Genomic DNA, 27,515 nt, shown 5'->3' with positions numbered 1-27,515 from the left:
AGCTAGTTCCTATTGCGTGTTTTATATGGACGGATATCAATATACTTTTTGGAGATTGTGAAATGTCCTGCTTCCTGCAAACAATTAAGTAGCTGTATGAAGCGCAGCATTTACACTGCTACTGTGGCTCCCGAGTTTCAGGAATGCAGTAGTTTTTACATTTTCATATAAACTGTTACAAATTGGTGTTGCAGCAGCAGCAAACACAGTGTAACAAACCTGGTCATGAAAATGTCCGCCATTGCTATAGTATTTACCAGTGGTTTCACTAGTTATTGTCTACACTGGTAGTGTAGCAGGGGATCAGAATGTTTTTCACCCGTAACAGGACTGTATATTTTCTCAGTTATAAACTTGCTCCCTAAATCTGTGTACAAGCTGTCAGAAGAAGAGGTCTGTGCTGTTGGCAACATAGCTATTTCTTTGTTAGTCAACCAGGGTTAGTAGTCCGAGCAGCAGGAGGATGTAGGATTTTAGGACAACTAAGTGTTCCAATTCCTGGTTATGCTCTAATAAAGATCATCAACCTGTAGCTTTTGATCATATATTTCATATTTAATTAGCCACCTATAAAGATTTAACCCCCCGGCATGCAGGGTAAATCTAATGACATCACGGTCTCCCGGTTCTTGGCAGGACCAGCTCAAAGCTTACTATGCTGGTTGTGTTGTTAACGTTATTGTACATGAGTATGAATCCTTGATGATGTATGTTTTGTTGATGTGACTGGCTGTGTTACTGTCACATATATGTTGACAAAGTTTGCAGTGGGATTTGTTGCATGGTACAGTGCCATTCTATGGATGCTCCTGTTCTGGTGCCAGTCTGCTGCGGACCAATCTTTTCCTCAGGTTTGGTGGTTGTTTAAATGCCAGTATCGGGGGCTGAGAGAATATTTTTTTTCAGTATGGGTCCTCTGAGAGTACTGACTGTAGGTCTTTAATAATTTTGCGTATTTCCTCAAGAGTTGGGTTGTAGGTAACCACCTGAGGGATCCTGCTAGTGTTATCCTTTTTTTTGTACTCTAGAAGCCAGAGTGGAGTGAGCCAGTGGTGACAGTTTTGCCTCAGTCCAGGAAGCTCACACTATGTTTTGAGAAATTCATTTTCAATTTTATTTATGGGTGGAATGAATTGAAAGATTTATGGAATTCTGAAAGGTTTTCTTCTCCTTCTCTCCAAATTATGAAAATGTTGTCGATATAACGATAATATTTATGTGGTTTGTAGGGGTGAGTGACTAGGAATCTCTATTCCAGGTTGGCCATGAAAAGATTGGAATGTTGTGGTGACATCTTGGTGCCCATGGCTGTCCCGGTCATTTGTAGGTAGTTAGTGTCATAGAAATTGAAATAGTTGTGTGTCAGTATGAATTCTATGAGCTTGGCGATGGTTTCACTATCATATTTTTGTGTGGCATTGCTGGAGGAGAGGAATTTAATGCAGGCCTCAATACCATCTGTATGTGGGATGTTACTATATAAAGACTCCACATCCATGGTAGCAAGTATAGTATTGGCAGGTAGGTTTGTGACTTGGCTCAGTTTATTAAGAAAATCTGTGGTGTCCTGTATAAAGCTCACAGTGTTGATAACTAGGGGCTTAAGAATGTTCTGTCCTTTGGTTATCTCTCTGCATTTTTCACCTCCAGGCCAATTATTTATGACACCCCCACTCAACTCCCCCTCCCCTTCCCTAATACCATCACTTGTTTTAAGTTATAACCTCTGTCATGCTGATCAGTGTTGCTTCTGACCTGATGAAGAGAGGATAACTCTCGAAAGCTTGTCTTTTAAATATTATGTTAGTCCAATAAAAAAGGTATCACTGCATACTCTGCAATACTCAATAATATATATATTATATTTTGGGTAATGTGGTAAAAAGGGTGACACCCAACTAAGGGTGGGTTTATTCACTGAATTATGAGCTTACTAATGAGGAAATGCATTATACACATCATATCCATGCCATATTATGTTTAGTGACACTTTTTTCAGGGGAGAGAGAGAAAGAGGAGGAGAGATAAAAAAGAAAGTGGAGAGATAAAGAGAGACCATAAGAGATAATGAGAAGGGAGAGAAATAAAGAGAAAGGAGAGAGGGAGAGAGAAAAGACGAGTGATAATGAGGAGGAGAGATAAAGAGAAAAGAGAGAGATGAGCAAAGATAAATGGGTTGCATATTGAGAAAGAGGAGGATCAAAGAGATAAAGGGGAAAATGAGAAAGGGGGGAGATAAAGAGATAGGGAAGTGGATGCAAGGGTAAGTGTAAACTAGGGTGCTTATGTGTATTAGCAAGCTTGCATGTGGTTGTGGATGTATGTGTTTATGGGCAGGTGTGTGTTCATGGACAGGCATTTGTAAGAGTAGAGTATATGATTGTATTCTAACAGTCTTTCCATTACTGTTTTGGGCCTGAAGGGTATAGATTAATTTAAGATTGCGTGTGAGCCAGGCTGAGAGGAGCCCTGGGACTCTGAGAGGAGACTACTGTGGATGCAGTCTGGGGAAGTCCCATGTCTGTGTGTATTTTGGGTGCTTTGGTAAATCCAGTGAGTCCAATCTGCTCAAGTCATGTGTCTGTGTGTTATCTGATTCCTGGGGCAAGTCCTTATGTATACAATATGGGTGCTGGGGCTAAGCCTATGTGATCAATATGGGTGCTACGGCTGGCCTTTGGGGTGTGAAACCTGTGATCTATGCCTGCAATTTAGGGTTTCCACGCATTATTTAATTGATCTATACCTTCAAGACTGAGTTTGCTTGTGATTTTCCATTTAATCTATACCTGCAATGCTATGTTTCCATGTGTTGAGTTGATTTATACCTGAACTTCATGGAGGAAGAAAAGAGAGGTGTAGCACAGTGAGGGGTCCAAATGGACTATTGGATGATTATAGAGGGAGAGAGCTACAGGGTTCTGTACCTTTTTAATCTTTAAGTGAGCCTCTAAAGCATCACAGATACTCAGCAGAAAATTAAGTGTGTAGACTAAAAGTTTAAAACCTTTTTTAATGTTCAAACAAATGTTTTCCTTCATCTCAAACTCTAGGGGCAAGCATTGCCAAAGGCTTGAAAATATAGCAACCCTAAATCATTTCTGCCTTGTACAGACAATTCTAACAGGTTAAATAAATACTTGCCTGCACTCAAACTGACATAAAAAATTGGATTTCACAGAAAGAAGCCAACACAGCAAAAAAAAATAATAAATAACCTGTGCCAGACTGTCAAAACAACATTTCCCACAAGGTGGTATTTTTTTTTTTGAAAGACAGTGATACTGATCTGTAAATGTAATAAAATACAATCAGGTATACTCTACCTTTAAAAAGATTCAGGTCACTTGGAAATGTCCTTGTTTTTGAAAGAAAAGTAAATTTTGTCCATGTAGAAATACATGTCTATATTTTAATGGAATTTATTCATATATGTACAGAGGCTTTTTATCAGCAACCATCACTCCTACGTTCCAACGACACATTGTGTTAGCTAATCCAAGTTTATCATTTTAAAAGGCTGATTGGTCAATGGAAAACCCTTTGCATTTATGTTAGCACAACTAGAATGTCCTCGTTTTCCATGAAAACAGCTAAGCGACACCAAACTTTTTAACGGTATTGTATATGGTTAGGTTTTGTTGTCTAGAGACCAGGCTATACATTATTCTATATACCCATGTGATAGCACTGCAGATGTGCAGGCAACCACCTTACTTCTCTGGTTACCCAGGTTATTCCACCTACAGAGCTCGATAACATTAAAGGGAAATAAGTATTTAATTTTAATGATGCCATGTTACATAGAATTGTGAGTTCTAGTCTGTGTTAAAAAGTTGCTTGTCTTTATTCCTTTTACCCCATTGTACAGCACTATATAAATCAATAAATAATTTAAATAATTCTATAAACTGTAAATTTACATGTGAAATAGATTTAGTGTGACCAAATTGGCCACAAGCCAACAATGCAATCATACACTTTTTAAGTATCGATTTCAGATGTGTTTTGCACTTTTTATTTTCCTCTGCAAAGCAGGATCCTTTTTACAATCACATATTATGCAGAGAACATAAGCATTGTCTCAAAAAGCAATGCAAAGTATACTGCAGGAAAACTATTTATTTTTATAAAAAATAACAGTGTATACCTTATTTGATATGGGTTAGTGCATTTATTAACTAGTGAATTTTGGACTACATTATTATCATTATTATCTTTTATATAGCGCCAACAGTTTACGCTGAATACAATACATATATTCAAGGGATATGACAAGACAAGAATTGACAGACTAAGACAAAGTGATACATTAGGTGGAGAGAGCCCTGCTCGCAAGCTTACAATCTAGAGGGAAATGGGATGACAAACAAGGCACAGAGAAAGGGTGAGAGGTAGTGTGGTGGTTGTATCAATGACAAGGAAGTTCTAGCAGCTAAGATGGTATGGTTTAGGCATATAGGTACTGCATTAGGCAAATATTGTATACTATGCTATGTATAAACATGCCCAACATTGACTATAGAAAAATTATAATTCCAATATATAGTTCATCTATTATCTCTGTTATATCGCAAAAAATGGTGCATGCAGAATGGTATACCAGTCACAGAGTGTCTTTATAGTTATTGCACGCATATATTGTACCAAAAAAGAGGGGGGGTGCATTTTATGGTGGTGGTCATGGGGCATATTTCGTTTTTTGCAAATCTGATGAACAAATCTCACTTCACTAAAAATAATATATTTTCTTAATCATACGTAAATATTGGGGGAACTACAACATCATTTGTACATAGGAACAGTTTAGTTATTTACAAATGTATACAAAGAAGGACTTATATTTGCTGTAATGAATGTATCTAGGTTCTTGCAGATGCTGAATAATGAACCGAATACCTTTGCCCTCTCTGCCTCTGTAACACCTAGTTGACTATGCTGGCTCATTTGTGCCCAGGGCACATCCTACTACAGGAAGCACTCCTTACTCATTCTCTACTGAGGAAGTGCACTATTTAGTGTTATGGAAAAGGCACTTCATGGACAGTGAAAATGGAGTTGGTACTCCTCAGTTTTACCTGAGTTACCCAGCTTTGAAACCACCATACCCTGGTCTCTGTGAGGTCATTTGAGGAGAATGGGCAAGAACACTAGTTGTAGGTGACTCTTTGAGGATGTTTATGCTTTAGGCAGCTGTCCCTTTCTCCTGTGGTAAAGACAGCTCAAGATTATGTAGGGCCCTGGGGCAGCACTGTTACAAGGGTTCTCCTTCAGTTAATATAAATAGTTTTAGAAAAATATAGCAGTATCTAGTATGTCAGGGAAATAACATAAAGGGTTTAAAAAAGCTTGGTAACTTTGTACTCCTTATTTCAAGAACCTGTTGTGGTATGTATAATTGCTATATCATACAGTCAATCTATGTTTTAAGCTTAAGTTTTATCTATAAAAACTGATTATCTTGTTTATTTATGAAGTACTGTTCTCACTCTTCTACACACCAAACGCACATAACATGCACATTTCACACCATGTAAACATTGGTCTGTATTTTTGTTCTTCTATCAAGTAGTAGGACATTTTACTACAAGATATTGGGCATTAACTCTTTGTTCCAACGCCTTAACTTTTTTGGCATTAATATATAGCTGCTTGTTTGACATGACACTGAAGAGAGATATTTTAGTGAAGTTTTAGTGAATCATGTATATAGGTTTATAGGTGTTTATAGGTGTTGTTTATCTTAATATTTTAAATAAAATTTCATTGGCCCATTATAATTTTATTGTTAAGTAATTTGTGAAATGACTGACTAAATGACTGATTGATTTGTGGCAGCAGGATGCCCCAGGCTTGAAAGTGAATGAGGAGAGAGGATATTCACCTACCCTTCAATCTGAGCCAGACAACGCTCTGTATACCCTCACCCAGGGCCAAGCGACCAGAATCAATTCCCAAATCCAGGTATTCTGGCTGTCAGCTAACTTTCATTGTTATATCTGTCTGAGTGATGTACAAGCAAAATCATTAGACCTAAACTATGTAATACAGAAAACCCAAGTTCCATCCAGTTGAAGGATAGAACATACTGAATACATTCCCTTTCAAGATCCTGCCTTAAATTTCATAGTGCTCAAATTTAATTGCATAATGCATAATTTAGCATGTACATCATATTAAGAGATGTCTGAAATTATTCCACATGACAAAAAACAAAAAGTCCACATATTTCTTCAGTGGCTAGTGAATTTGAATAGGGAATAATAATCTATACTATTTTGATTTGTAAATTTGCACTTAAACATGTTTTTCAGTAAATCTATGGATAAGTTGTAGTTAAGTGGTTGATGCATTTTGAGTAGTATTTGCTTATACAGTGACAAGAAAAAGTAAGTGAACACTTTGAATTACCAGCATTTATGTATAAATGTGTCTTAAAATATGATATGATTTTTTATCTAAGTTACAATAATGAACAAACAGAATATGTTTTAACTAATAACACACAAAGACTTTTGGAGTGGCCCAGTCAGAGCCCAGACCTTAACCCATTATAGATGCTGTAAAATGTCCTCAAGAGAGCCGTTCATACCAGGCATCCTAAGAATGCAGCTTAAGCTGTTCTATAAGGAAGAATGGTCAAAAATCCCTCCTGAACGTTATGCAGGTCTGATCCGCAGCTATCGGAAGTTCTTATTTGAGGTTATTGCTGCCAAGGGAGGTTATTAAATCCACGGGTTCACTTACTTTTTCCATCAGTGCTGTGAATGTTTAATGAGTGTGTTCAATAAACACATAAACATTATCATTTTTTGTTTATACTTGTGACCTAGATGTACATCAGATCACGTTTTATGAACAATTAATGCAGAAAACCCGGTATTTCAAAAGGGTTCATTTACTTTTTATTGCCACTGTACTTGTGGGAAAGTACCACTTCACATTTTTATTTACTACGATAATGTACTGCACTTTATGCATTAATCATTACACAACATTTTTTTAAAAGGACAGTTTCGAACATCTCCAAAATATGCGTGAATGTGGGTATGTATGTGTTGAATGTTCCAAATTTTATGATTATGTTTAACAATACATCTGTTACTTGGGAGGTTTCTCAAGGCACTGTTAACTTTTAAGAATATTTTATTACCAATAAGTATCCTTAATTTGGATTTTAGATAATATAGCATCATCCTACCAATATCATGCCCACCACCATTCTGTTACACTATCTTTATTGCTCACGTCTGGTTGATTTTTTTCTATTCCCATGTGAACAGTTGTAGAAAATCTTCCTAGAAAACTATGGATTCCAAATACTAACTTTATATTAAAGTCAGTCTTAATTATTTATCTCTTTTTTGCAGTTGTGTGCAAGTGCAAAAGGAGGCTTTTCTTTTCCTTATTCTCTTCCTTGTCACAACACCTCTCTCTCGTACCCTATGCATATTTCTTTCCCAACTACATGCCATCATTCTCATCCAGTATTTTAAGTACTAAATTCTCTTCTGTCATCATTAGTCTAACCCCTTCACATCTTCTTGGCACCATTTGATCATTTAAATATAATGTAATGGTGTAAAATCTATAGGTGTATTTACTAAAAATGTACAGTACATAAGAAATAGTCAATGTAAATGTGACAATAAATGAAGTATACTTTCAACAGAAAAAAAAACATTTTTTAATAAGACGCCCTTAGGAGATATGTCTAAAATATTGTTAAAGGAATATATCTAAGAAAAACCATTTTGGGTACTAACAGGGTCTTCACTTGCCTTTAGGATGCATAGGTCATGCACATGATGACATGCTCCAAGAGCATTTGTTGACATTTTGCAGATATCAATATATTTCTGGTTTATTTATTCAAATTGTATTACTAGTGCACCTTGAGAGGTCAGCTCTAAAAATTTGCACTACATCTTCAGCAGCCACTACCTTAAAATCTCAGTTTAATACGCCCAGTTTACCTCTTTTTCAAGAGTCCTCAAAACCAGCCCTGACCCTCTTTCTAGACAATCACTCTTCAACAGCCCCAATTTGCAAGCCAACAGTGCTTCCAGATCAGTTGATATCAGCTTCATTGATCAGTAGCGATCAGATCATTATGACAACCACTGGAAGACCCGCCGACGATGACATCTGTCAGAGAGAGAGATGGATCAGTCAGATCACAAGGTTAAAAAAAAAGGGAGTCATTTTTCAACAAAAAAATATGAGAACTTTGAAAAAATCTGGCTCCCTTGGACTAGTCAGTTTCCTATAACTTGAGCGGGGTGAAATTGGGTCCCTGAGCATTCAAATGTGTGCTTAAAAATAGGTGTCCCTTTGCCAAAATACATGCTTTCACATGTTAAAGATAACTAATATTTCTCACAAATTATCAAAATGTGACTGAATCTTGTTTCAAGGTATAAACCCAGCCAAGTCTCATGTCCTTTGCCATATTATCTTTTGTATAGGGAAGTATTTATTGAATGAAGTAACATATTTTGACAAGTATTGTATATGTAAGTTTATGTCTAAGTAAATGAAAATGCAATAAATATTTAATAAAATATGGATCCAACATATGTAAGGCTTATTAGGCACATTATAGTGCACGGAAGGCAGCAGAGGAATGTGCTTAATCTTAATGTAGCTATGTCCACCCTCCTTCCTACACCACCCGAACTCCATAATCCATGCACAGAACTAGTTGGTTTTACTTGAGGTGTAAGTAGATGCAGTAGCCTTTGAGCCTCTTAATGCTTGAAAGGTAAATCACCTGATCTGAAATTACCTATTGAAATATCACAACTAAAATATGGGGGAGCATCACGTTCATCATTTTAGGTTAGGAGCATTTTATTTCCCAAAAGAGCTGTCAAGAAATGTGAGAATGCAAACCTTAATAACACTGAATTGAAGCTTTATATATATTTATAATTTGCTATGCCATGATATTTTTATACATATTTATTTGAAAAAACATATTAAAAAGAATAACACACAACTCAAAAATATTTATTCTCTCACTTGGAAATGATGTAATAATTATTGACTGGTATGACATTTATACAGTGGACGGTAAAGAAATGTGAGAGGTGACGAGTTCAAAATATGACATTTACCAATAAATTTGCATATTTCCTGAAGGAGTGACACCATGTTGCATTAATTCTTCCCAAAAAGAAAAATATAACATGCGTGCCAGAGGTTGTATAATGAATTACTCTGTATTCTGACCCAGCATATTGTATTCATTTTGCATTGCTAATTAGAAAAGAAATGTGATACATGTATGAATACAAGTCACACTTGACATGTCTTAAAATTAAGAATGTGGATAAGTTTAGATGCATGTCCCTTCCTCGAGATATTACATTACGACTGATATCATGTAAACTGATGGACCAAATGGACCAAAAATGATTTCTACAACAAATTTATTTTCCTTTTTGGTTCGGAGAAAATTTAGAGGGCTTTTTCAAGTCAGAAACAAAATTTGTTGTGACTCCCTCTCATTCACTCTCTCGCTTGTCTCACACATTGACTCAGTCTCTCTGTCACACTCTCCCTCATTATCTCATACTCTTATTCACTCTAACTCTTAGTCAATGTGTTCCTACTTTTTTTTGCCAACCGCTTCCGTGTCCCTGTCTCCATTTTCCACATCCCCATTTCTTGTCTTTTTTTTGGCACGGTTCTTCTTGCTATCCGCTGCATTGTTCGGGAGTCATAGAGCGCACTGCACACCCTCTCCCCCATTGAAGGAATTGCTATACCCTTTTTGCCAAAGTACTCCAAGAGGCCAGAGTAGTGGAAATTGATATGTGGAGAAAGGGAGGTGCAGAAATGCTTCTCTTTATCCGCAGCTCTGTCATACTGATGATGTGCCTGGCACATCATGGCATTAAAAAAGCTTAGAAAGATATCTAAGAATGCTTTTTTTGCTTAAGCTGTGTTGCTGTAATGCCTCGATGTGGAGGGATTCAGCAACAACGAAATCTGCAGCAGGGGCCCTGTGTGGCATTTCCCCAGGCCATCATTGTCCTCCATATACAAAATGGCGACAAACATCTAATTTAAAAGAGCTTAGATCACCTCCTGAGCTTACACGGTTTTGCCAAAACGCCTCAATAGCGAGGCATTCAGAGACACAGCGACACACTGTGGCCGTTCCAGAGAGAGGTCATAAGCGCCATCCTAACAGATTTTGTCTTGATTTTTTGATTCTAAAGTGCTCTCACACCTCTAAAGCAATGAGCTAAATTAAAAAATATACCAATACAAATTACATACTAGGAAATGACAGATACAGACAGTAGAGGCTGACACCCCATGATCCCCCAATGTTTCAGCAATAAGCGTTTGTCAAGGGTAGGATCACACACACACATTTTACCCATTCAACCATAAACAAGTTTTCCTGAGAATGCTGCGCTTTTCCTGCAGGTTGAATACAAGTACTGCATTCAGTCAAATATATAGAAAAATATAGTTGAAAAAAAAAAATAGAAATGTGGTAACATTTTAAAATTATAAAGCAATGATGTCATCATCAGGGGAACCATCCATTTCCAACAAAATAAATGAAAAAGTGCTGTATCTTGGCATGGAAAGAGTTAAAATACCACCATATAGAATAACCCTGGGATGTCTGTTTTTCAAAATTGTATGGTTTCATTGGTGTAAATTGCATTAGCCAGCTTCAAAGTTGCCCCAAATTGGACTTAGAGGCAAGATGACCAGATGTCAAAATTCTAAGTTGAACAATCTATGCTTTTTACCTTTTACCTTCCAGCCTAACAAACCCATGCATAGGTGATATCACTATACTCAAGAGATGTTACTAAACACATATTGGGGTTATTAAGTGACATATACCAGGAGCTGTAAATGTATACCTTAGGTACAATTTGTGTGAAAAAACACCCACAAAATAAATTACTAACCAAAGAGCTTGACAAAGGCTGGTAGTAAAATTAGGACATGGGAAGTATTGAAATACCAGCATTTGAAATACATTGGGGTGTCTAGTTTTAAAAATATATATCAGGTGTGGGTAGATTGTCCTGAATAGAACATGGGGACAGGATTACCAAATTTGTTTAAAATTTTTTTAAAAATAGCAAAACGCTACATCTACTTATTGCCCTATAACTTTATTATTATTTCTAAACTCAGGACAAAAAGTAGAATCTATTCAGCAGATTTTGTCATTAGCTTTTGCAGATGAGTAAAGGATTTTTCAAATAAAAGTGTTTTTTTTCAAATTTTCACCATATTTTATTATTTTTTATACAAAATTAGATGATATGGTAAAAAAATCGATTTTAAAGGAAGCCCTTCTGGCTCTAAAAAAACCCCAACAATATATAACTTGTGTGGGTATACTAAACGAGAAAGAAGAAAATTACAGATAAACTAAAGCACCGCAAAAATATTAAAATAGCCTCAGTCACAAAGGGTACAAAAGGCAAAAAAACAGGTCCTTAAGGGGTTAAACTGCTCCATTATACTATATTACCATCAATATGTTCTCAAAGCCATATGCTGGGTTTACCTGCCTAAAATGTATAAGCAATTTTAAAATCAGCATCATGTGGAAGTATGTTCCGGTAGCAAAAATCCATTAGCAAATCCTTTTGAGGTATTGTAGAACAGAAGTATTACTTCCAGTGCTGAGTTTTAATAGTCATGACACATAAGGTAATTAGATATATTCTCATTATAACCAATAATAGCTGCATTGCGTTAGTAATTGGTTTCAAGAGGAAGGTGTTTGTCCATCCTTGCTAGTTTTAATGAGCTCTTCCTTTTAAAAACTAATTTGTTTTTATTATATTATAGATTTGAAATTAAACCTAATACCTCTCTGCTATTTTCCCTTAATCAAAGTCAAGAGGTAAAGTCATCAATAAACACCTATGGCTGGATTTATTCACTTGCTTACACATACGTTATTTTACTTTCAAAATGTATTTGGAAAGAAAAGATTCTTATTATGAGTCTCTACCTGCTTAATTTGTAGTTTATAGTTCAAGTCATGGACTATAAACCCTATTTGCAATATGTATGTAATTTTTTTTTTATATAAACCAGTGGGGTATGATATGATGCCATATGATGACTAATCACTTTTTTATTGTGCTCCAGGAGAAAATAATAATTAAAATAAAACCTGCATTTTTCCACCCATGCTGTCACATGGACTATGTGTATGTATTCACCTTCTCAATGTGGCTAATAGGAAAAATGTGTAAATTTGTAAACTAATTGGTGCTGGTAAGCGCAGTGATAATGTACAGTATGTAACAATAAACTTGAGTGCTGCTATCAGCCAATAGCTCTTCAGTTATAGTCAATTCCAGAACTCAATAACCCAGCAGAAAAAAAATAACATAGAAAAAGCATAGGTAACATATTATAGTGTAGTAATTAAATCAATAAATGTGGAAAATGTGGGACAAATGTTGAGCTACACTTTATGCAGCATCAAATGCTCCTAAATGATGGCTTCAGATGGAGGATGCAATTAAACCAAACGTTGCATCCTTTGCTATAAATCAGTTCATGAATTTGTATCCCTGCTAGATATTCCCCGCTCCACTGTAAGTGATATTATTGGAAAGTGGAAGCTTTTAGGAACAGCAGTAAAAGTCTCCAACGCTCTGCTGATTCCATAGATGAAGAGTTCCAAACTTCCACTGGCATTAATATCAGCTCAAAAACTGTGTGATTGGAGCTTCATGGAATCTGCACGCCTGCCTAACATTACCAAGTACAATGCCAAGGAGTGGTGTAAAGCCTGCCACCACTGGACTCTGGAGTAGTGGAACCCCATCGAACACCTTTGTGATATATATGTATGTGTGTTAAAATCTGTATAATCTGGAAATCTTAGTGTGTGTCCTGCGACATTGGTGGGAATGCCCATTGATATCTGTGGGAACGTCCACCAACATCATTGGGCAGCCTGCGATGTCAGCGGAACCACCCACTGACTTAAGCGGGTGGTGCTGTCTACGTCCCGGTAGGGTAGGTCCGGGTAGCCGGAGCCCAAAAGTTCCCATATATGGTTATATCCCCTTAACATATTGTCTTTCTTTGCTTTTATTTGTGTTCCTTATTATTAGCATCAAGCCCATGCATTTCTAAACGGTGCAGAGTGGCAATAATTTGAATAAGCTTGCCCTTTGCCACTGACAATGTCACTCTTGTGTGGTCAGCTCCACACATTGTAATGCGGATGGGATGGTGTAACGGAATAGGACTAGCATGCCAAATATACATTTCAGACAGACAGGAGACATCACTGTGTTACCAAAGGAGGAATTTTGTATTTTTACACTCTCTAAGTTGTTGCTAGGCTTTTTTAGGTCTCTGCATGCAAGTAAACCATTTGGATGTGATTTATTTATGATAAAACATTAAAAAATGTTAAGCAAATATGACCTTCATTGTGCTTTGTAATGCCATTGGTAACTGTTCTTGCAGTGCAGTCATCCATTAAAAATGTCACCCTTGGTTGACTCATTTCAAGGTTAGAAAGAGTAATTGTATAAGAAATTACATCCTTGTTTATTTAAAACATAGAATATGCATTTACAATTTTGTAGATACTTAATCCGTTACCTTTTGACTTTTTTAGTAGCTGTCAAATATTTCTTGCTTCACCAATTCCAATTCATATTATTACAGGTTTCCACACCTGCATAATTATTTATAGGTACTTGTACTCTTAGGAGTAAGAGGAGTCTCATGTCGTATTTCTACAATGTTTCTAAAACTGCAACTAAAACTTGAATGATGATAATTTTTAAATATTGTCCTTTGTCACAAATATTAAAATATCAAAGAAGACTGTTAGAATGTTCTGAAATCAACTAAATGGCAAGTTTTGGCATTATCTACACAATAGAAAAGACCAGCTCGGTCACTCTTGTAGGATAAACTTGTGTTCTCAGGTCATTGATCAGTAGTTCCTTAATTTTTCTGTATTATCACCTAACATTTTGCTCTACTTGCATATCCTAACTTATCTGTTGGAGACTAGCCAAATACTCCTTGTTCACAAAAATGTATCCTGTTCGTTAACACATCTACATTTTCTCTTCTCTTTATGAGTTTTTATATTTCTGATATTGTTTTATTAGTTCAATATGTTGTCACTAATTCATTGGCTTTGAACAGTAAACAATATCATATGGTGTTAAAAATGATTGCTCCTAATCCGTTCCAGTTTACCAGGTTCTTACAGTGTTCTGTCCTTAATAAGTAGATGATGTTAGATAAATTTGTTTCTGTGATGCATTAGCACAGTCTTAGCTTTTGGAAATAGCTTGAACACTCCACAGGAGACCTTGATACACCTTAAAGTATCCAATTCAGCTTAATTAAATTTCAGTAGAGTCACTGGAGCTTAAAAAAAGTAATGAAAGCAAGTAGCATGTCAGGCAGTATTTATTTTATATTGAATTGAAATACTCCCCTTTGTATCTTAAACATTTCTTTAAATGTTTAGTACTAATAGCTTTTGAATATGTTCCTGGTAATTGCGTGAGTTTTGATGTTTTCACTATAGACCCATGAAGAAACTTTTCAACTACTACAACTGCCATTAAGTCTCTGTCGTTAATAAACACAATAATTGTGGTGAAAATGGATTGTGATGTTCTGCTAAGTTCACAACCTGTGATTGGTCATCTTGATGATTTAACAGAGCGGGAAGTAGAAATAATGAATGGGTCATATGCAATAAACTTTTTTTTTTATGACAAAGAGAACTGGATTTAAAATAGAAGCATACCGCAGAGGGTATGGCTTCCACAGGCATCATTCGTTTTTTTAGCTCAAGGGGTTTAGAGCAATGCTTACTTGCAAGTATGTAAGGTTCTGAGATATGGCATCCATTTTGTGGGCAGTCAAGCAGAATAAACCCTGAGTTTAATGCTGGGATGCAATTACTGGTAAACTCATGGTGCTGTGTTCTTTAACAAAAAGAACTACCTTACTGTGTGAAGGAATGTCTTACCTCCAGGCAGGGCAGCATTTCCAGTGGCTCTACAGATGATGAGTTGCGTATGATATATGGCTGGCACTCTAGGGGTTAAAGGAGATGTACCATTGACAAAATAAAATACAGTGCTGTTTACAGTAATGTAGTTTAGCAGTGTCAAAAACCTAGTTCAATCTAATTTTGTTTCAATAAAATTCCTTTATCTGTAGACCCAGAGGCTACCATTTTTGTCAGTTCTGTGATAATTTGGGTGGTTTTCCTGCACTGAATTAACTCTTTATGGTAGTGCTTATGAAATCCGTTCCTGCATAGACTTGCATTAGTCAGTGTCCATTTGGGTGAGCCAATGTGAGGCATACAGGGTGTTTGTCTAGTAGACTGGGTTGAGATAACAAGGGTAGAAGACATAGAAATGGCTAATATGCAGGTGCCTGAACACATTAGATAATGTAGAAACTAGAACGGTTTAAAAAAAAAAAGAAAACAGCACAATATTTTTATATAAAATATCTTTTTAATCCAATACAAGGGGAGGTCAGGGCTGATCCCCACAATAGGTGTGGGGACTGAATTTTATCCCTGACAGCTGGGACACATGTAGTTTACACTGCACAATTTGTACTTAGGTGTAATATGCTCTCCTCCTTTTCAGAACAAAAGGGGTAAATAGTGCATATTCTGCCAAGATTTAAGGGAACAAAAATGCCTAAAGGCAGGCGGTAGTATGATCAGATACAGGCCTCTTAGTAGGCCTTGTTACGGGTACCATTTGTGATAAATGTTGTGAGATAGTGAACCATTACCTTTGTACTTTAATGTTATCATAACCTTGCATAATTTATTTCTAACATTTAGGATTAAAACTTAAATTACTTCTATATATGATACTGTGTATCTGTTCATGAAAATGCGTTTACGCTCAGGATGTCTTGAATTTATTTGCAATCTTACTTTATCACATTTTCTTGCATTAACATGACTTGTTTTACTGATATAGAAAATTAAATATTCTACATATTGTCATCCACAGTTCAGCTTTTCATATGTGGTTTTCTTTGTCATATTTCATTATTAAAGTAGTATATTTCAGTAAAGAAGACATGGTGATATTTGTACTTCAGCTATGTTATGTTAGCATTAAGATAAAAAGGGCAAAAGAGAAATTAGACATTATGTTGGTAAATGCCAAAGTCCTTTCTCGGCATCCTGTCAGTGTTTGCAGTAAAAGTACCATATAATATCATTGTGGCTTTACTTTGTGACATTTCTATATAAAAAATACAATAATACCTTCTATTTATGACCATGTTTCTAAGTGTTTAAATGGCTTGAGTGGCTTAATAGAACAATTCATCAGTTTTCCTGGAAATTTAGTTTTTATAATTGACACATAATGATAACCAAAAAAAGAAAACATTTACCAGGTTTTTCGTCATACATCTAATAGCTAACTTGACTTAGCATATAGTATATATTACAAGGAAATTGCTAAGTAACCATGTGATTTGTGGCTCGTAACCCATGAAGAACATGAAAACACAATGAATAGTACTTATTCTAGTGCTGCAAATGTTAATTTGCATGTGTTTGATGGTCAGCCATTACCCTCTGGAACCTAAATATTTGAGTTTGGTTAGATTTTTTTTTATAGGTAACTTTTAACTTTTTTGTCTCTTAGGATGGATGGTCACAGTATCATTTTGTAGCCTCATCATCAACTATTGAAAGAGACAGACAAAGACCGTACTCTTCTTCTCGTACACCTTCCATATCTCCAGTTCGGATGTCTCCCAATAACCGATCAGGTAATTCAAATTATATCAAGAAAGAAACATTTTATTGTTTGTTTTATAAATGGCTAGAGGCTGATGTCATGCAGATACAGGTAGATGAACGCTTAACAAAGCATATGACTGGCCTAAACATTTTGCAAGTGGCAAATATTCAACATAAGTTCTCTGGAAATATGGTCAGTCTGGGGTACCATATAGGGTACTACCTGTCGAGGTGGCTAACTGAGTCTGCATGCCTCAGAGGAGGGACTTTGGGAAAGTGAAAGAAGAGAGATCCTTCCCTTATTCTCTCCTCTTCTTTCTCTCTTTTCTTTCTACTCTGTAATTTGACTCCTGCTTTCTCTCTTTTTACACTTTTCTTTTCTCCATCCAATGTAACTTTCCTCTTTCTTAACCTTTCTCCCCTCTTCTTCGCTCTGTTTTTCTCCTTTCAATTGTTTCTCTTCCATTCTCTATTCCCTCTTCTGTTGGTTTTATTTTCCCCACTGTTTCTCTCTCTTCTCACTCCACACTCTTCCCCTAACCAGTCATTTTTTATATATTGCCTCTCCTTTCTCTCTCTTCTCCCTTAGTTCTCTTCCCTCTCTTTTTATTTACTCTCTTCTCTGTTTCTCTTTCTCGCCTCTCTTTTTCTGTCTACTAAACCAAACATTTTAGCTGTCACTTGTAAAACCACACCCATGGCCACACTCCAGGTGCAACATCTCACAAAGTATCCAATGTCTCAGCTAAATGTGGTAACCCCCCAAAGTTATTAACCTGTGAGATAGTTGATCTCATTGTTGAAAGTCATCAAGCAACATACAATATTTTGGGCATGTCTAAGACTAACACACTCACACAAAGACAGAAAGGAGGTAATTTCCTCACCAATGGATCCATAAACTATCTTTGCATATGCCTGCCGTTTTAGAAACAGCATTTGGGCACAGCATAGGGTTGGAGTGCTTGGGCTTGATTTTCCCCCTGTATTCCCCCTACATACAGGACTTCAACATCTGGCTCTTTAGAGTGGTAACATTATAGGTTTATGTTGGAATTCATATGCTGACCTGTAGTCTGGCTTTGCTGTGACATCAGATCTGGCAAGTTGTAACTATGGTTATTGAGACATTAAGTTGCAATACAAGCAAGCTTGAATATACCACTGCACTGAAATGATAATAAATCAAGTTAAAATACCCATTTAGCTTAATGAAACATATGTGGTTATATACAATTAACATGATCAATGGCTACACACCATATGCAGCTACAGGATGTATTGAAATGCGTATTAAAATATAAATTAGGTAAATTATTTTTATACCTTTTTTTTTAAAGAAAAAAAGATTATGCTGCAGAAAAATCCATAATTTATGTAAATGACAAATATGCATGCATATTTACATTCTCTTTCATTTCTCTATCGTTTGTCATTTTAAGCATTTATTCAGTCTGCTACAATTCAGTGTTTTGATTCCCCAACTCCCAGTAGCAGAAATAAACAGTAGACAAGAATTCCACTTGTTCAAGAGATATAGACTGAACATCTCCACAGAGACTCAGATGGACAAATGGAAAGGATGATAAAAAGAAATATGCATAGTGCAACACCGTTCATGATAAAGGCGACAAACTATATTCAAGATATACACACACACACTGATGAGCCATAACATTATGATCAATAAAGTGAATAACACTGATATGAACATTTCGTCCTCAAAGTTGATGTTTTAGAAGCAGGAAAAATGAGCAAGAGTAAGGATCTAAGCAACTTTGACAAGGGCCAAATTGTGATGCCTAAACAACTGAGTCAGAGCATCTCCACAACTGCAGTTCTTGTGGGGTGTTCCTAGTCTGCAGTGGTCAGTATCTATCAAAAGTGGTCCAAGCAAGGAAAAGCGTTGAGCTGCCGACAAGGTCATGTAAGGCCAAGGCTTATTGATGCACGTGGGGGGAGAAGGCTGGCCCGTGTGGTCAAACCCAACAGACAAGCTACTGTATCTCAAATTGCTAAAAAAGTTAAAGCTGGATCTGATAGAAAGGTATCAGAACACATAGTGCATCGTAGTTTGTTGCATATGGGGCTGCATAGCCACAGACCAGTCAGGGTGCTCATGCTGACCATATTATATATTCTTTATCTGTATTGTACAGCAAGTGCCCCAGCCTCCCCTCGGGAAATGATCAGCCTCAAAGAAAGGAAAGCTGACTACGAATCCACAGGATCAAATGCCACCTACAAAGGAGAACACACTTCCAGGAAAGACGCAATGACAGGTATGGTATAGAGGTGGACACAACATCATAGACAAGTTTTTCATAGTAAAAGATAGGATTTATATCATGTTTTGAAGTGAGTGTATATTTTTTATCTATGTATCTGCGTGTATAATTATGAAATTAGCTTACCAATGGCTGGAATGCCCATAAGTTAAGCAGGCCTCAAATTCATAACATGGAAGCCATGACTTCTTTTTCCCAAAGTCCCCGTGCTTTTGGACATTTTTTAACTTATATTTTTGCATAAAACTAGAGGGGTCATTTTGTTTTGAGCATATCACTAACTATACATTTGTGGGAAGAATATTGATTAATGTGAGAAGCAATATTTAAAAACAATCTTAAGAATGTTTAATTGATATTTGTAATCCATTCATTAAACAAGTGTAGCCCACTAGCAATATATCAATGAAAGTAAATAAGTTGACTGTTAGAGCAGTATAGATTCTTAGAAATCTTCCCATAGATTGTAATGAAAAATAAGACAAAACAGTGATACATTGATTGCAATTCATGGAAGGATTGCTATTCAGTTACTTTAGACCATTAAGTCAATTCCTTGGTCTTAAGTATAAAAGTTTTCTTAAGAAAAACACAAAAAACAAATATTGAGACATTGTGCCAGAATCTATAGAACAAAAGACAGATATTGACCACTTTCTCTGTGGAAAGAGCATAACCAGTTTGAAATGCTCATACTAAGGCTTCAAAAGTAAATCTCCTATGGTAAGGAGTATTTACAGTGTAGTTCAATACTAAGACCTATATAGCTATCATTGCTATAAGGAAAGATATGTGAAGGTCAGCGCTTAATATTTTTCACTAAATCTCAGCTTGTCAAACACTTGTTAGGGAAGCCTATAATTTACCCTGCATGATTATGGAATAGACTGCTAAGTAAGGGAAAAACGAAAAAAAATAATTTGATAGCTGAATAGCCTAGGGGAAGTTATTATTATTATATTTTAGTTATATAGCATCAACAATTCACGCAATGCCTCTTACAATACATATATTCAATTTATATGACAAGACTAGAATCGACAGACTAAGATCACATGTTCCTAGTGCTTTTCATCGCCTGTTTTCATATTGGCACTACTAGAGAATTTTACAATTTATGCTGGGACTATGGTGTCTTGAAAAAGTTACTGTAGCTATGAACTGTATTAAAGTTGTGTTATTTTATAATAATCACCTAAAGTCAGGAAGAATCTGCCATTGGTACAGACAGGGCTCTTTGCCTTTCTCAAATTATAAATGAATGTCTTCCTTTGCTTAGAATTCTTGGAAGATGTATTAGGAATTGAAATCTAAAAATTTGATAAAAAATAAATTAAGCTATTAAAATATAGTTCTTCTTTAGTTTCATATTATGTAGGAAGGGGTGGATTAACATTGGGGCAAAATGGGCATTTGCCCCAGCACCCCTGGTGGTAAGGGACCCCAATTTGCGATTTACTTGCTGCTGTGCCATTTATACATTTACTTAAACTGCACAACAGGAACACGGTGCATTCTGTACTGGGTGATGCATGGGCTAATTTGGAGGATGGGGTACTTTTTCTGTATTGGGGTATTTGTAGAGACATGCAGAGACCTCATCTCTGGAGTATGATCATTAATGGCAGAAAGGGCTTCTGGTTTACAGTCCTACAATGATTCCCTTTGTTTTTACTTGTTTCATTAAATTAGTTAAGAATTTTGTTATACTTACTTTTTCTGTCTCATTTTATTTGCTTTTAGCTCAAAACTCTGGAACCTCAACTTTATATAGGAATTCCTATGGTACACCTGCAGAAGATATTAAACACAACCAGGTTTGTTTTAATATATATGGTTATATATTATATTGCTTTATCACATGTTTGATGAGAAGGCACGACTCTCAATCCGTGTTCATCCTAAATGTGTGAAATGGGGTTAAGGTCAGGTCCCAGTGCAGGCAACTTGAGTTCACAGTCATGCTAGAACTGAAAAGACCTTCTTCAAATTGGTGCCACAAAGCTAGAAGCATACAATTTTCTAAAATGTATTTGTATGCTATACCATTAACATTACCTTTCACTAGAGTTAAAGGACCTAGCCCAAGCCCTGAAAACCAGTCTCATGCCATAATCCCTCCTCCACCAAACTTTACAGTAGGCACAATGCATTCTCATTGGCATCTGCCAAACCCTGATTTGTCTGACTTTCAGATAGTGAAGCTTAATTCATCCAGAGAACACATTTTAACTGCTCCAAAAACCAATAGCAGTGTGCTTTAAATCACTGCAGATGACGCTTGGCATTGTGCTCAGTGATCTTTGGCTTGTGTACAGCTGCTGGGCCATGGAAATCCATATCATGAAGCTCCTGGCACACAGTGCATGTGCTGATGTTGCTTCCAGAGGCAGTCAGGAACTATGTAGAGGCTACAGAGAAAAGTCTATTTTTCCACACTACGCACTTCAGCACTCAGCAGCAGACTGACTTGTGAAAAAAGTGGCACCCTATGAGGTCCTCCCATTCCACTGCCATGGCATGCCTATGTGCTTGATTTTCTATAGCTGTTGGCAATTGGTGTGTTTCCTAATAAATCAGTCATATAGTGTATGTTATGCTATTGTGTTGTTGTAGCTTAATCAACTAGTACACGCTATGGTTTGAATGACATGTTTAATAGCTTGAAAAAAACAAGTAGTATTAGTGGAAAGGCTTGCTGCTAGTTACAGTATCAGCTTGATTGTAAGACGACCCCCCAAAATCTGAATATTAATTTAGAAAAAAAAGAAAAAGCCTGAATATAAGACGACCCTATAGGAAAAAAGTTTTACTAGTAAATGTTAATTCATGTAAACTATTTAAACTATATTTTTAATAAAAGCTATGATCAAGAAAAAAATTTTTTTTGTTTTTATTTCCTTTTATTTTCCAACCTGCCCCCCAGTTATGCACATCTCCCCCAGGCTTGCCACTCTGCCCCAGAAATGCCTTATACCCCCTATATGCCACTGTGCCCCATGATATGCCTTTTAACCCTCTAAATGCCACTGTGCCCCATGATATTCCTTTTAACCCTCTATATGCCAATCTGGCATTTAGGGGGTTAAAAGGCATATTATGGGGCTGAGTGGTGTATAGGGAGGTATAAGGCATTTCAGGAGGCAGAATGGCATATAGAGGGTTAAAAGGCATTTCTGGAAGCAGAGTGGCATGAAGGGGGTTAAAAAGCATATCATAGGGCACTCTACCTACAGAAATGCCTTATGCCCCCATTTAACAACCCCCCCCCAAAAAAACCTTACCGGTGCTTCTGACTCCCTGGTGTGTAATCGGGCAGCAGGTAGACGTCTACGCAATTCGCGTAGGCAACTTCCACTGCAGCTAACGGAACCTCCTTCCGGCTGCAGCGTAAGTTGCATACGTTAACGAATTGAAGGGGTTAATTCCTGTTTTATAGGGGGCTCTGCTGCTGGTGGTCTGACCAGGCAGACCAGCAACAGCAAAAACGACCCCCCAGAAGTCCTCTGATCAGTCCTGTAGGACTGATCAGAGAGACTCCTCCCCTACAATCTCCAGTCTATTGGAGATTGTGTCCCAGCTGCCAGAGGCAGCTTCAGGGACAGGGAGACAGGGTTCTTTGGTCTCATGTGGAGACCAGACCCCCCCACCCTTCCTCAGTTAACCCCTACCCCACCTCTTCCTCAATTAACCCCTTCAATGCTGCGATTGTGTATGACCCCCATCGCAGCATTGCAGGGGTTAATATAAGTCCCCACAAGCTTGTGGGGACTAAATATCAGTCAATGCTGTGCTTCAATGGAGCATCAGCATTGAAAGAGTTAAACAAAAATGTAAAAAAAATGAATAATAATAATTAAAAAAATAAATTAAAAAAATTAATAAAATAATAATAATAATAATAAAAAAAAATAACAGCACTGACCTGAAAGTCCAGGGTGCTTCCAGGTCAAATGCTGGGCTGGGCTGATCAGATCGCTCCTGGCCAATAGGAGTGATCGGATCATTATGGCAGCCCACGGATGACCCTGCTCTACAAAGAGAGAGGGGTCATCTAGGGTAATAATGAAAAGACACAAATTATTAATAAATGAAATAATCATAATTATTACCTGATCACTTGTCGGTGACATTTTAAGTCGCTGATTATTGATCGGTCTCCCTGATAAATGCACATGTTCCAGTTTTGCCCTGATAGCTTCCTCAAAAAGTGCATGAACCATGCATGTGAGGTCTTGTTGGAATCAGGGGATCTTGGTGAACAAAATGTGATGTTGCACTTATGGTGTGCAAGAAATTCAGTGCAACATTGAAATGTATGCGTTAAAAAAGCAGTAAAATAATTTCCCTGTGAAGTTTGGCAGACATAAGTGAAGAAATGGCTAGCTGAAAACTGTCAAAACTACCCTAGTTGAACACCTTGACTTGTCTACTGTTCATAAATATATACTTTTATGGGGTAATTTACAGTGGGGGGCTTCCAAAATGTCCCAAATGGGATATGGGCCCAGGAAACCAATTTCTGAAAATTCCAAATGTGAAAACGAAAATGCGCATGTTCCAGTTTTGCCCTCATAGCTTCCTCAAAAAATGCATGAACCATGCATGTGAGGCCTTGTTGGAACCGGGGGATGTTGGTGAACACAATTTGGTGTTTTTTTCTGCAGTTGCACATATTCTATACAAAATATAATATGAAATCTAAAGCAACATTGCAACATATGCAAAAAAACCAAAAAAATATAAAAATACCTCAAAATTTGGCAGCAATTGGCGATAAAATCCCTGTTTGAAAAGTGTCAAAATGACCCTAGTTGTACACCTTGACTTATCTACTTTTCATAAACATATAATTTTGGGGGATAATCAGTATCTGTGACAACTATTGCAGTTATTAGACTACCATGCCAAATTTGAAAAAAATTACATTTCAAAAACGTGATGCATGCCTTGCAATATTTGCCCTATACTGGTCAAAATAGATAAAAATCCTGGCCATGTTGGGTGGTTTCCAAATCAGAACAACTTAATGAATATATTTGGGATAATTTTTTCCCATTGGTTCAATGTGTGTACAATTTGTATGTATACAAAACTGTAAAAAAATGCGTTTTTTTCATTTTTTCCCCACTTTTTCCAGTTTATTTCAAACAAAACAATGTACTACCTAGCTTAATATGGTTTCAAATGAAAGCCCTACTTGTGCTGAAAAAAACAATATATGATTTGTGTGGGTGCACCAATTGATAAGAGAGAAATTACAGTTGAAGAAAGACATGGCAAAAACACAAAAACGGCTCCGGTCCTTTAGCGACACGTTAGTATCAAAATCCCGGTCCTGAAGGGGTTAAAGGTTTCTGAGTTGTTTTCAAGCAATTAAACCTTACGATGACAACATAAAATAACAGATCTGCAAATGTTAATTTTCCTAACGTACTAGAGTATGCAATTAATTTTATTTTTAAGTAAAGCATTGTCTTTATTTTACATGCTAATGATTAGGCTCAATAGTTTTAACTGGATACCAGTCTACCTTTAAGTTATTCTCCTACACATACCTTTAAAACCAGTTTTATGATGTTGGCACAATTAACTCATAGTCCTTAGATCTTAAGACAATGTTTTGTTCCCAATGCATGAAATGCAACTTTCACAGGTTCAATAGCATTAACCAAAGTTCTTTCTCAGTTCTCATGTTCCAGATAAGATTATTTATTTTGCTTAACAAAAAACAGGGAAGATTCTTTATAGTTTACCCCTTTTTTATGTTTTTATCTAATTCCTTTAATCTATTTCTGATTGGTGTATCTAGTACTCATATAAATAATGCCTGTGATTTATTTGACTTTTTTCTTTGCTAAAGAAGACAAACTATTATAAAATGCTAACAAATAAGAAGTATCCATGTTAAGTTTTAAACTGTGTTCAAGGAACATAGAATTTTATTGGTGACGAATGGGAACCTGGTATTAATGAGTTGGATAGTTTAATGTGATTTTTCCACCTTTCTATTCACAGGTAGCAAGTATTCTTATATCTCTACCTGAGGATAGAAACAGGGTGGGTGTTAGCGGCCCTGCAACATCTTTAACTGTGAGTTAATAACAAATAAAGTGAAAATACTGTGTATGTGTATATATACATATATACATACATTAAGCACATGTAAACATCTGTGAATTTGCTTGCAAAGTGCGAAATCAATTTTATTTAAAATTCTCTCTTATAGACTGCACTATACTTTACGATACCCTGTTTTATTTCGTTTAATACTTTTGAAACACTGCACAAACTGAGTTCCTTTCAGGCAGTAAAATACTGCAATTTTACCAGTGCAGAATAGTATATTGATATAATTGTTCTCTGTCCTCATGAGTCCTTAAGGACATACATATCTATTATTATTTCATATCATAAAAACAATCATAGAGGTTAAAAATTAGGATATCATGATTCTCCTGAATAGCATCTAGTGATATATTGGTGTTCATACATTTTAGCTGACTGTGTACGTACATCCTATGAAAGTTGACCAAAATCTAACTTACCTTAAAATAATACCAGCTGTGGTATAAGAAAGTGATTCTTTAAAGGTTTTTGTATGAAATGTTAGTCACCTAATTTTATCCACATAAACACTTTAGCTTCTAATACTTTTCTAATTTTTCTGTTTAAACAATTATAAAAATGAACAGTTAAATAGACAATACTGTTTAATAATTTCATGTACCTTTATATTAATTTTAGCAATATTGCTGATATTTGTCTCTTCTAGATTTCTACACAGCCTGTTCCCCAAGAATCCGCTAGAAAAGACTATGACAACTACCAACCGTTTCAGAATTCAACACGAAATTATGATGACTCCTTCTTTGAGGATCAGGTGCACCATCGTCCTCCAGCCAGCGAGTACAATATGCATTTGGGACTAAAGTCAACTGGCAATTATGTTGACTTCTATTCTGCTGCTCGTCCCTATAGTGAACTGAATTATGAAACAAGCCACTACCCTGCGTCTCCAGACTCCTGGGTGTAAGACTTGATCGTGAAACAAAGATCCAGCCTCTCCAGACTACTGGATTTGAGACTTGATCATGACGCAAAGATCCAGGAAACTGTGCATGTGCATGCATATCACAAGACATCTTTCCTTGCAAATTTAGTTTGTCAAGCCTGTTCCTTAGAAAGGCCCTTATTACTATTGTGGAAAAATGATTATGGTGTTTTAGAAGGCTGGTGTTGTGGAAACTAATATTTTGTAAAAAAAAAATAATAATAATAATTACTAAGCGTTTTCCCAAGTTAAAATTTCTGATTGGAGGGGAATATCAAAATTATACTAAAGTAGGGTCATTTAATAAAGCATAATAGCAATGTTGTGTCACATGAATGGCGAAACAGTGGTAGCATGTTTGTGCTTTAGTAATTGACCTCAGCGTCTGCAGAAATATAGTGTAAAATGACTGTGTTTTGAGGGTGGCGGGAGAATGTCCGTAAAGGGGTGTGTGATACGATTTTATGTTAAGCACAAGAATCTAGTTTACACTATTTAAGGGGAACAGCTTCTCACATTTTGTTTACTACTCTCATCCATTGTGAATCTAGGCTTCAAGTTGCATTTGAGGTTTCCTCTGTACAGCAAGATGTTTCTTGCTTTTTGTTAATGCTTTGTTGTAAAGTATTTGATGTACATTACAGATAAAAAGTGCATTGTGTATATTACACCAATGCCACAGTGTTTCTTCTTCATCAGTGATTCTAAATATTGCTTCGATTTCAACATTTTGAAAAAATGTTCAAATTTCAATATTTTGTTCTTCCCCTACCCCAAGTACATTTTGACAATTATGAAGACAAAACAAGTGAGAAAATGACTATAATAATATTTAGCAGTATTGTTTGTTCTGATATGTGAACTTGTTTGTGGCAACTAAAAGCATTCAGCAATTTCTGACATTTAACATACATCATTCCACACTTGTCAACAAAGTGCTTTTTCACTGCCTAAAATTTTACATGTAGATATTTGAAATAGATTTTTTTTTCATTTTTACCAGTTTTCTTTATGATGATACAGTGTTAACAGAAAATAAATTACAATTGATCTGTCATCCATATTTGCTAAACATGTGTATTTGCGGAAAAACTTCAAGAAAAAACCAAGAAACATAAAACATCCAGTATTTGTGTGTGGATGTTTCCATGTATGTAAAATAATAATTCCTTGTGTGCATGTTTTGCCTGTGCAGTGGGTGATTTTACCTTCAAATCAGATGCCATATATCTGTGAACCAGATTTGCAAGGAAAAGCTTCCGGCATTGAAGTACTGACATAAAAAGTGTTGAAAAACAAATTATCTGTCAACTCTGTTAGTACAGCACATTAATCAGATTCTTAGGACGCTCAAGGCTGATCTCTCTATTCTGGAGTCTCTGAGTTT

General features: G+C 36.2%; 1 protein-coding gene across 3 annotated transcripts in view; it reads left to right on the top strand.

The window, feature by feature from the left end:
* The window catches only part of LOC149283180 (catenin delta-2), a 355,798-nt gene extending 329,688 nt beyond the window's left edge, over positions 1-26,110 (top strand). For 2 of the 3 annotated variants that reach the window (XM_089497914.1, XM_089497915.1), the window contains 4 exons: positions 16,689-16,815; positions 18,946-19,068; positions 20,818-20,891; positions 25,850-26,110. In XM_089497914.1, coding sequence (XP_089354040.1) covers positions 16,689-16,815; positions 18,946-19,068; positions 20,818-20,891; positions 25,850-26,110 — 585 coding nt within the window. Of the gene's footprint in view, positions 1-5,838; positions 5,965-16,688; positions 16,816-18,945; positions 19,069-20,817; positions 20,892-25,849 lie in introns of all 3 variants that reach the window. The other variant, XM_089497913.1, reaches the window with a different exon arrangement.
* The last annotated feature ends 1,405 nt before the right edge of the window (positions 26,111-27,515 follow it).

Source organism: Sceloporus occidentalis, unplaced genomic scaffold (assembly GCF_023333645.1).
Source record: "Sceloporus occidentalis isolate IW3139 unplaced genomic scaffold, rSceOcc1.0.p SCAF_110, whole genome shotgun sequence".
Taxonomy (NCBI): Eukaryota; Metazoa; Chordata; class Lepidosauria; order Squamata; family Phrynosomatidae; genus Sceloporus; species Sceloporus occidentalis.
The sequence above is the reverse complement of the archived record's forward strand: the minus strand, read 5'-3'. Positions and strand labels throughout refer to the sequence as shown.